Below are 11,557 nucleotides of genomic sequence, written 5' to 3' on the forward strand. Positions count from 1 at the left end.
TATAACAGCACTTTTCTCAACAATGTCCAACAGGATGGCACAACAAAAACTCCAATAAATGTAACAAATGTCCAAATGAGTACATGGAGTGCCCTCTGCAAGTAGGGCATCCATCTAATGCGATCTGAGAGCAACATTTCAGCTTTCTTTTTGCATTCCTAGGCTCCTTTTGGAATGGAATAGAATGGAATGGAATGACCTTTATTGTCATTATACAAGATGTACAACAAAATTAGAGAGCTTCTCCTTTCAGTGCAAGAGTCAAGTTTAAAAAGTAGAGTAAAAAAAAAAAGACAGTTTAACAAGGTATATACAAGATATATACAAAATATACACATAATATTGCACAGGAGCAGACATATTGCAGATATATTATTCATTCATTCATTCATTTTCTACCGCTTTTTTTCCTCACAAGGATGGGGGTGCTGAAGCCTATCCCAGCTGTTTTTGGGCGTACACCCTGAACTGGTCGCCAGCCAATCACAAGGCAAACAACCATTCACACTCACATTCATACAATTCATTCATTCATTCATTGATTTTCCACCGCTTATCCTCACGAGGGACACGGGGGGTGCTGGAGCCTATCCCAGCTGTCTTCGGACGAGAGGCGGGGTACACCCTGGACTGGTCGCCAGCCAATCACAGGGCACATATAGACAAACAACCATTCACACTCACATTCATACCTATGGACAATTTGGAGTCACTAATTAACCTAGCATGTTTTTGGAATGTGGGAAGAAACCGGAGTACCCGGAGAAAACCCACGCATGCACGGGGAGAAACTCCACACACAGATGGCCGAGGGTGGAATTGAACCCTGGTCTCCTAGCCGTGAGGTCTGCATGCTAACCACTAGACCACTAGACCAGATATATTAATTTTAGTGCAATGATGAATGGGTCTTAGTGCAAATAAAGAGTGGTGTATACAGATGAGTAAAAGTCACATATGAGTGTATTGTATTGAGTGTATTGAGTGTATTATTGCATTACGCCTGTGTACGCCTTTGCCTGTGTAGCCTGCATTTAGAGGTGAAAACATCATGAAAACCAGACAGCTGTCTCTGGTTTAGCAATCAGAAACACAAACATTGGTCATTGCCAATACAAGCACTTGGAATGCCCGAAAAAAACACAGTAGGTACTTGTACCTGCCTGGAAATACTGCATATACTATCCATAATGCACGTATATACTGTACATACAGTGTATATGCCTGCATACATACTCATACATACTGTATGTGCAATATGTACAGTCATAGAATACGCACATACATACATATATGCACATGCGTAGATAAAAATATACATTTATACGGTGCTTTGCGTATGTGGGCCATCTGCTTGTACTCACTGAGCAGTAAATAGGATTGATGGAGGAGCTTGGGGCGGCTCATAAAACCCCAGGCAGGTGAGAAGTCACACGTAAAGACTTGATTGGGGATTAGCCAGCCCGCTTGACAGCAATGCAAGTGTTTAGCACACTTGGGCGGCAGGAAGCAGGCGCATCAACAGCAAACAGGAAGTGTAACTAAGCCGTCAGTAGGTCAGGAAGACGCCTGATATAACTGATCTGGATCACAGTGGGCCACATTGGCTGATGCTTTATTGATATTGTTATTTTTCCATGGCATACAGAGGATGTGGTTTGTATCTATACTGCATTGTTGAATATCGTTGAGAAAAGAACCGTATAAGAACTTACGTGACGTGGCCACCATCGCTTACGGCAAACAAACATGACCGCTAACAAGCATCACATCAAAGGTGTTCTAGGTCACTGTGTCGCAGTGATATAAAGGTTATATAAGTGATCACTTTCTCTCTCCAGTCCTCTTTAATGCCCGACAGGAAGTGTGCTCTAATCTCAAGAGGTGGGATTTATGGCACTTTGAAGGAAGTCGCATATTTGAGTATTGAACTGTTATAGAGCATTTTCTGTGTGATTCCAATTGTTTTAAACTGCGGCTGTCCAATGATTAAGACGTTTAAATCAGATTAATCGCAGTTTTCAAATGAATAAATAATTCCTCATCACTATTTGCAACTATGTCTGAAATATGCACATTTGTACTGTATTCTATTGTTGAAACAAATGTACAATTTGTATGCATCAAGAGCTCCAAATGAGCTAAAAAGGAAATCAAGCTAAAATGAGCAGCACAACATTTGAGTCCCATTTTAACCTTGCTATTATGAGCAACGAGGGACTGCATTCAAAGGCACCACGTAAATTGCGTCCATGTTCTGAGGTTATTTTGTGGGATTTCCGAGCACCTCTGAATGCAGCAAATTGTACTTCCGCATTAACCGGCACAAAGTAAGTGACGATTGTATCGACTTTTTGTCTGTCTTTTTGTATATGGACCTCACATACACACACATTAAAGAGGTTGTTGTGATGTTCGGAGTGTCCCTGAATGCATCCGGAGGTAAGCAACAATGAGGAAGGCTGAACCACAAAACTACAGAACTACTACCTTGAAAACTCATGAGCCGTACATTTTTGTCGCCGCGAGTACGCCATATTGTGTAGCACTACTTTGTTCGCTTGCGACTTTCGACGTTTTTAATGATGGTTTCTGAAATTCTGGACGCGATAAGGCATTAAAATGCAAGACTGTGCGGCTGTAAATTACCTATATATACCTATACACTGCGCACGCTGAGCTGCCAAGTTGTGCTACACAAGATGGCGGCGTGTGCACTGAAGCACTGAGCGTATATGCTGTTGGAATTACATTGCTGATGCGTTCAGGTCAAAATCAAGTTATTAAAGAGCGGACTATTTTTCAACAAAACAAAACAAAACCCTAAAATTAGAAACTAGATGTCTATTTAGCCAGTAGACGGCCAACTAAATTAAATTAAATAAGACATTTCGCTCCACCTGCAATTACAGTTAATACAGTTGTAATAATGTAATTAATACACGCCTAATAGCATTAATGCAATTACAGACATACAATTAAAAAAAACGAAAGCACCCCAATAATACACACGTCAGTGCTTGTTTAATATGGACTTTTCCCCCTTGCAGCCCAATAACATGATAAATCGTTGATGCATTTTAGACAAATTCTAATACAAAGGTGCCCTCGGCATTAAAATGGTGAAATTCTTTTTTTAAAATCCATTACTCCCGTCACCTCCTGGAAGATACCATTGTCACAAAGCCTGCTTGGAAAAACGATCACTCATGCTATTTATCAGCTCCACACCAGGCTAAGTTATCAGATTATTATCATTTTTGTTTCATTTCTATAATGATTCTAAAAAAATGTGTACAATTTGTGTAATTGGTCTTGTATGTAATGTATCTATTCAGCCAGCAGAGGGCCACCTAAACCTCAAAATTCCCATTTGCTTTTCCATCTTCAGCTCCAACTGAAATTAAAATTAATACAATTGTCACAATGTAATAAATACATAAGTAATGCATAAGCAGTGCAATTCATAGAGTTAAAAAACAAAACTAAAACACCCCTATAAGCATAACCTGGGCAGACAGAGCCTTCTCCATCGCTGGCCCCCACCCTCTGGAACTCTTTGCCCCATTCACTCCGTGCTTGCCCTGACCTTCCCAGTTTCAAAAAACAACTAAAAACCCACCTCTTTAAATGTGTTTTTAATGTCTAACTTTTTATATCTGCCCCGCCCCGCGTTTACTCATGTTTTAACTGTGTATTAACGAATGAACGTTGTATTTTGGTGTGTCTTCTACTCTGTTTAATTGCTTTTATTCAACTACATTCTTCTGTAAAGCGCTATACAAATAAATTGTATTATTATTATTATTATTATTATTATTATTATTATTATTATTATTATTATTATTATTATTATTATTATTATTATTATTATTATTATTATTATTATTATTATAACATACAGTATGCTTGTCCAGCTGTGCAACATGCACTTTGCAGCCCAATAACATTATCTTCTATCTTTGATGCATTTTAGATAACGCTCCATCTGGCATCGCTGCTGTTTGGGACGAGTGTATTTTCTGTCATTTGGTGAGAGTGCAACCCCACGGAGGCCTGAAATGCTTCTTGATCTGCAGCTTTCCGTTTCAATGCTTCACAAGGTAAGTCACTCGCTGGCGTGCAGAGAATTCCGAGTCTCTGCAAAGGGGAAATGACATATATAAAGACATATAAAGACATATATAAAGAATAAACTTTTGTGCAAAATTAAAAATTGCATGAATTGGTGGTACCTGTCTTAAGGTTCCAGGAGTGACACTGACAGCATAGATCATCCACAGCGGCACCATGACCACTGACGACAGGGCCAAGCCTCCTCCAATCATGTAGCCCCACCACGGGTATTCATACGTTTTGTTGAATTTCAGCGGTTTGTATTTGACCAAGTTATACACTAGCGTGCCCTGAAAGAAAAACTGGCATTAAAAGTACACTTTATGGCTTAAAAAAAGCTTTAGCAGATTATCTGACATATATGAGTACACCCCTCGGTGTTTTAATATATCTTCTTAACAATACCATAGAAAGTAGTCAGTGTACAGCTTGTTAGCCATGTCCTTGGCACCAAAAAGCTATTTTTATACTATTTGACTTGAGCCTGAATGCTGGAAAACAACAAATGTTGGACCTGGGATTTAATCTCGGACCTGTGCCTTAAAAGGTGTAGCAGCTGTACCATTACACCACCAGGGACTCACAGGTGCTGTCAATCATTGTGGCAACAAGCTTGGTGTCAGATGACTCATCTCTCCTGACTTGGCGCCTTTGCCCATTTGCCAAGAATGCAGCCCCTGTGCAAAACGAGGGGCCTGTGTTGAAGGAGTCATACGTACGGTGCAAACAGCTGGTGAAAAGTACTGCCAACAGTATTTGAAAACAGGCCACGGTCGGTAGCCAATCATGTCCTCTATGTTATCATACAGACGGTCAGCACCTTCAGAAAAGAAATCATGTTAGAGTAATATAAGTCTTGCTGTAAAACTTAGCAGTAGAAATGTAGAAAAGGAACGCATCAGTGCAAACCATAAACCCATCCGATGCAGATGCTTTCAAGAATGACAAAAACGAGGACGATGCCACTGCAGCCGTAATAGTCGAACAAGAGGAAAACATAGAAGCCTCCCTGCAGGCAAGTAGAGGATTCATCACTTTGACACTGCCATCACTTCATATACATATATATAAATACAATATATATATAATTGCCCTGTGATTGGCTGGCGACCAGTCCAGGGTGTACCCCGCCTCACACCCAAAGACAGCTGGGATTCAGGCTCCAGCACCCCCCGCGACCCTCATGAGGAAAAAGCGCTAGAAAATGAACTCTATCCCTTTAAAAAAAAAAACACCATACTTTGTTTGTGAGTGTTTGCTCTTCAAATTCATTCATTTTCTACCGCTTATCCTCACAAGGGTCGTAGGGGTGCTGGGGTCTATCCCAGCTGTCTTCGGGCAAGAGGCGGGGTACACCCTGGACTTGGTGGCCAGCCAATCACAGGACACATATAGACAAACAACCATTCACACTCACATTCATACCTATGGACAATTTGGAGTTGACAATTAACCGAGCATGTTTTTGGAATGTGGAGAAAACATGCAAACTCCACACAGAGATGGCAGAGGGTGGGATTGAACTCAGGTCTCCTAGCTGTGAGGTCTGCGTGCTAACCACTCACTACCATGCAGCCCAATTCTTAAGTTAGCTTGACTAAATAGCAGCAAGCAGGTTTCAACTTACACATACAGTCTTGTATTTTTGGTCCCATTTTTATGTTTTGACTCAAATAAATCATTCATTTTCTACCTCACAAGGGTTGCGGGGGTGCTGGAGCCTATCCCAGCTATACACCCTGGACTGGTGGCCAGCCAATCACTAGCATGTTTTTGGAATGTGGGAGGAAACCGGAGTACCCGGAGAACATGCCAACTCCACACAGAAATGGCCGAGGGTGGGATTGAACTCGGGTCTCCTTGCTGTGAGGTCTGCGCGCTAACCACTCATGTTTCATGATGCCAGTTCCACACGGCAGACATGATTGGTGGGATGAAGAAGCTACTACTTTGTGATTTAAAAGCAATTATCGATCGCAGCATCCCTACTCATGAATAATCAATTGATTTTATTTGTACAATATATCACTAAAGCCAATAAAAAATTACTTGTGGGCCGAAAATGGCCGCCGGGCCTCACTGAATATCCCTGCTCTACATGAAGTTTAGTTACAAATGACATGTTTGTCTGTTGATATGTTGAAGACATCTCACCTGTGTAACCATCGTGAGGCCTATGAAGAAGTTTCCAGCGCTGATGGCAAGAAGAAGGAGCTGACGCCGACATTTATTGACAAAGAAGGACGGGAACATGTCGCTGATGCTGGTGATCAGCGTCTCTAAATATGCAAACTGGAGTGAGTACACAGATTATGTTAGTGATCTACATGATTCTATTCAACATAGATCTTGTCTCAGGTGGTCTTGCCTCGCTGTCTAGTCCCACAAGGATGATCATTACAAAGAATGAAATGGCCCAAAGGTGAGGGAGGGGCATCAAAGCCACGGCACGAGGGTAAGCAATGAACGCCAGTCCGGGACCTGCACCATACATCACGTTAAAACAGTCAAATAAAACAGCTAAGGACCTTCTACTAACAAACGCCCCGTCGAGCATCCATACCTGATTCAGCCGCCATGGATATGTCCATACCTTGCTCCTTGGCCATGAAGCCGAGCACAGAAAAGATGGCAAAGCCGGCCACAAAGCTGGTCAAACTGTTTAGTAGGCACAGCAACATGCTGTCCCTGTTGGGGAATATACAAGTCAACAGGATGGAGTTGCAAAAAAACATCATGACCTTCTACCCTACATTGTGCATGCCTCAGGACCTTGCACAATTCGATATGCATTTTCTACCGCTTTTTCCTCACGAGGGTTGCGGGGGGTGCTGAAGCCTATCCCAGCTGTCTTCGGGCGGGAGGCAGGGTACACCCTGGACTGGTCGCCAGCCAATCACAGGGCACATATAGACAAACAACCATTAACACTCACATTCATACCTATGGACAATTAGGAGTCAATTAACCTAGCATGTTTTTGGAATGTGGGAGGAAACCGGAGTACCCGGAGAAAACCCACGCATGCACGGGGAGAACATGCAAACTCCACACAGAGATGGCCGAGGGTGGAATTGAACCCTGGTCTCCTCGCTGTGAGGTCTGCGCACTAACCACTAGACCGCCATGCCGCCCCAATTTGATATTATTATATTTATTTATTTCATTTCTGTTATTATTATTATGTTTATATGATGATAATTTATAGTAGTCAGTGTAGAACTTGTGTTACAGTACAGATTTACTATCCATAAAAAATTATTATGAAATACCTGGCAACACTTGAGCACACCTCACAGTTTGGATTTCATTTTTTTTTCATTTATTCCATCCAGAAATCCTTTTTCTATGCCGCTTATCCTCACTAGGATCACAAATATGCTGGAGTCTATCCCAGCTGAGAGGAAGGGTATGAGACATGAGACATTTTTTTTCCTGAATGAGAAATCTTGTCACGTTTTCAAGAGATGTTGCAACATGAGCTCCTTCTTCATCTCTAGCATTTATGTACATGGACGGCAGAAAGTGACGTTTATGATGCGGGTAATCGACTCGACATGTCTTCAGTCAATCACGTTTTGTCCCTTGTTGCTGAAATGTTAAGGGTGCACTCGCCTTTGTGAGCTACTATATTCCAAAATTGTCCAAATGTACCTTGGAATACTTACCTGTAGCAATTGTTGTTGTACTTGTTGTAGCTACTTAAAGATGTCAGAACCCCAACGCCAATTACATAAGAGTAGAGGACCTGGCCGGCGGCATCCATCCAAACCTGCAGGTGAGGCATGTTGACTTAGCGAGACGGCAGCTCCATCGCCTACATTCATCACGGTGATAAGACTCAGCTTGTAAGAGTGGAACTTGTGATACCCCTGGATCGCTGAGGCGTGTTGGGTCTGGGTAGAGGTAGAAGCTTATTCCATCCTTGGCTCCTGGTAATGTCAGACCACGAACAAGTAGTGCCAGCAGCATGACGTATGGGAAGATGACAGTGAAGTACACCACCTACAGAAAGTTCAAAAGAATGGATGTGCTGCATTTATTATATATATAGTATATATATGTTTATTATTATTATTATTATTATTGTTACTAAAACAGCCATAATAATATAATAATATAATAATAAAATAGTATAATATAATAATACATTAATATCGATATTATTATATAATATAATAATATAATGTAATAATATATTATTATATTAATAATATTAATTAAATTAATATATTAATATCAATATTATTATTATTATATAATAGTAATATAATGTTATATTATATTATTATATTATTATATTATTATATTATTATATTATTATATTATTATATTATTATATTATTATGTTATTATACTATTATATTATGGCTGTTTTAGTCATAATAATAATAATAAACATATGTATACATTTATAAAAAATAATAAGTGCAGCGCATCCATTCTTTTAAAATAATATTATTATTATTATTATTACTTGTGTATTTAAAATACAAAAAAGGTATCACAAACTTTTTGTAGAATTGACAATAGTGGTTAAAAGACATAAATATGGGTTTAATCCATCTTCAGTCTTCAGTCTCCAGTCTTCTTACTGTTATTGTTCTTCCCCACTCCATTGGAAACACTTTCTCAAAAGAAAAATGAACATTTTTGGGGGAAATATTGCCCGTCATCTTTTACCAGCCAGGGTTTTAATAATTTGTGGTTGTTGTGACAATCAGCTGGTTTCCAATAGAATGTTAAATAGAACTATGTATGTTTCAGGTGATCCAATGTTCCTCACCTTGCCTGTGGTCTTTACACCCTTCCAGATACAGAAGAAGCACACAATCCAGGAAAGAAAAAGACAAAGGGCTAAATCCCAGCGAAGGTTTCCCATGACTTCAATTCCACTTGATCGTCCCAAAATTCTCCTCCTGTGACAGAAACCAGTCAGAAAACTGACACTCATACACACATAACGTGATACTTACTCCCAATACTCTTCCACTGAAGATGTGGCGTTCGTGTTCTCTTGGAGAGTTTCATTGTGCCCCAGACACGCATCTTTAATACAAGTTGAGTCCAATTACTGGCACACCAGTACTTTTTTTTTTACCAAAAAATAATAATCTTGGTACCTGTGTTCCAGCTGTTATGACAGTAAGCCCACGGAAGCTCCGATTGGAAGGACGAGAACAAGAAGAGGAAGCTCCAGGCTATGATAACGATGTAATGAATCACTGTATAGAGAACAACTACCTGGCTGCCATATCCTAAACCTGTACATATACAAACATGCTTATTGATTAGTAGATTGATCCACAGATGGGACTGATGGAGCTCACCTTGAAAAAGGGGGCAGATTTTTCTCCAGCATGTTATTCCGCCCTGGCTGGTGTACTGGCCCAGTGATGTCTCCAGAATGAAAAGGGGAATACCCCAGGTGAACAGGAACAGGAAGTATGGTAGGAGGAAGACACCTTTAACCCACAATTCCATCTGTTAGTTCAAATATGTGGCTTTTCGTTTATGACACAAAAAAGTGTCACCGCACTGAAAGAAATGCTTTGATTGAACATAAATTTATAATTGTAAGTGGTTGCATGAAATAAGATATTTTGATTATGGTGACTGAACCACTAATAATTAAGTACTGTCAAATTATATTTGAAAACTCAACCATTTTAAGTAGATTTTACTAGATTTATTACTTAATCAAATGTAACCCATTTTAAATGTGCATAAATAAATTAATCATATCTCAGCTAAGTAAAATCTACTCAAAATAGCTGACGTTGAGATTTATAATATAATTTGACTATACTAAAAAATTATTAATTCAGTACCATAATCAAAATACCTAGTTTCTGATAGAATGACTAACAATAATAACAATATATTAACTCACCCCCCTCCCTCAGTATATTATCTGTATACATATTCCATGAAATGATAGCTCATATTTACCTCCTCCATTTTTGTAGCAAAGATATGGAAATCTCCAGACATTCCCCAAGCCAACGATGCTTCCAGCCACAGCCAAGAAGTAGTCCACTTTGGTGGACCACTGCTCCCTCTGCTGGTCTTTGGATGCAGGCTTTGTTGTGGTTTCAAGGTTCTCCACTTCCATTGGTAAGTGATCCATTTTTACCTTTAGTTAGGGCGAATATCATGCAGTATATAATATATACACTATATAAACACGCGGATTTGTGCTTATTCTTATTATTGGAATATTGTTCAAACAGTTGTTTGTATGTTCCATTATTTACGGGGAAAAATGTATTATCTTGTTTTATTTTCATTTTCTCACCGTGACCTTAATTTGATGAATGACACCAAAACACATAGACAAAACAGGACAAACAGGATCAAAAGAAAATAATGATCTCACTCTTAGATCATATTTACACAACAGTTGTACAAATAATTACAGCACATTCATGGTAACATGTAATACGTACAATCATTTTTTATTACTTTTTTCCTGGGGGTCATTGATTTTACATAGCAACATAGAAAGTAACTTTTGACTTTTCTAAACTCAAGCTAGCTAATAGCTAGCCGGCTAGCTACTAGCCAGAGCCAGTACTCGCCGGCTAGCTTCTAGCTGCTAGCTACTAGCTACTAGCCGGCTAGCTATTAGTCGGTGTGATGTGGCGAGGTGTTTTTTTAAGTGCAGTTTTACAGTAATCCCAGTAATATAAATAACGCATATATACTGTACATATATATATGTATATTTGACAGAAACATTGTTCGGTGACAATTCATTCATTTTTAATGCTGTTTGTCCTCAATAGGGTGATGGTGTGTGGAGCTTATCCCACCTGACTTTGGACTGGTCGCAAGCCAATCACGAGTGAATGACTACAGAAAGTCATATACTCTGTAAATGGGTACAGAATATACAATAATAACTTGAATATTCATGAAGGAGTGAAGAATAACTATTACCGTATTTGCCGCACTATAAACGCATTTAAAAGGAAAAAAAATGGACTGTACAGTTCCAAAATCTGTGAAAAAGGTAATACGTACGCTGGCAGCGACGAACCAATCAGACAAGAATACCTAATCCGTACATTACATACGCTGGCAGCAACAAACCAATCAGAGAAGAATACCTAATCCGTACATTATATACACTGACAGCGACAAACCAATCAGAGAACATAGTCAAGACGCTTCACTTTCACAACTAATCCATCAGACCTGGGGCTTGCTTGATCTGGTGAGCATGCCTTAATTACACAAATTTAACTGGATTAAATAAATTAGTAAATTCCATATTAATTGACTGCCCTAATATTAGTATAAAGTAATAATAAATAATAATAAGTAATAATAAAAATCTTGGTATTTTTGCTTTGTGCTCCAAAAGGCTACATTTAGTTACAGTTCGGGATGTAAACCTCCACAAAAAAAAATAGCTGAACATGCTAATTAACATATA

The 11,557-nt window shown here is 39.3% G+C and overlaps 1 protein-coding gene and 1 long non-coding RNA gene across 3 annotated transcripts; one reads left to right on the top strand and one right to left on the bottom strand.

Moving 5' to 3' along the window:
* The first annotated feature begins 2,320 nt into the window (after nt 1–2,320).
* LOC144901301 (uncharacterized) lies at nt 2,321–10,294 on the top strand. 2 transcript variants are annotated; one of them, XR_013629496.1, is made up of 7 exons: nt 2,321–2,442; nt 3,977–4,103; nt 6,262–6,413; nt 6,475–6,571; nt 7,815–7,894; nt 8,931–9,566; nt 10,086–10,294. It is a non-coding gene; the product is annotated as an uncharacterized LOC144901301 (long non-coding RNA). The 2 variants fall into 2 exon arrangements; XR_013629495.1 differs by lacking the exon at nt 10,086–10,294 and having other exon boundaries at nt 8,931–9,673.
* LOC131120948 (sodium- and chloride-dependent GABA transporter 2-like) lies at nt 3,390–11,022 on the bottom strand. Its single transcript, XM_058065268.2, has 15 exons — nt 10,932–11,022; nt 10,069–10,252; nt 9,447–9,581; nt 9,240–9,380; nt 9,093–9,165; nt 8,903–9,035; nt 7,987–8,121; nt 7,785–7,888; nt 6,680–6,804; nt 6,485–6,597; nt 6,271–6,408; nt 5,026–5,125; nt 4,836–4,936; nt 4,236–4,406; nt 3,390–4,140 (listed from the first exon to the last, which is right to left on the bottom strand). Exons 1-15 carry the CDS (start codon nt 10,983–10,985, stop codon nt 3,973–3,975), a joined length of 1,875 nt encoding a protein of 624 aa, XP_057921251.2. The 5' UTR covers nt 10,986–11,022; the 3' UTR covers nt 3,390–3,972.
* Between the last annotated feature and the right edge of the window lie 535 nt (nt 11,023–11,557).

The sequence above is a fragment of the Doryrhamphus excisus genome, linkage group LG11 (assembly GCF_037039965.1).
Source record: "Doryrhamphus excisus strain RoL-2023G ecotype Guam linkage group LG11, RoL_Dexc_Guam_v1.1, whole genome shotgun sequence".
Lineage (NCBI taxonomy): Eukaryota > Metazoa > Chordata > Actinopteri > Syngnathiformes > Syngnathidae > Doryrhamphus > Doryrhamphus excisus.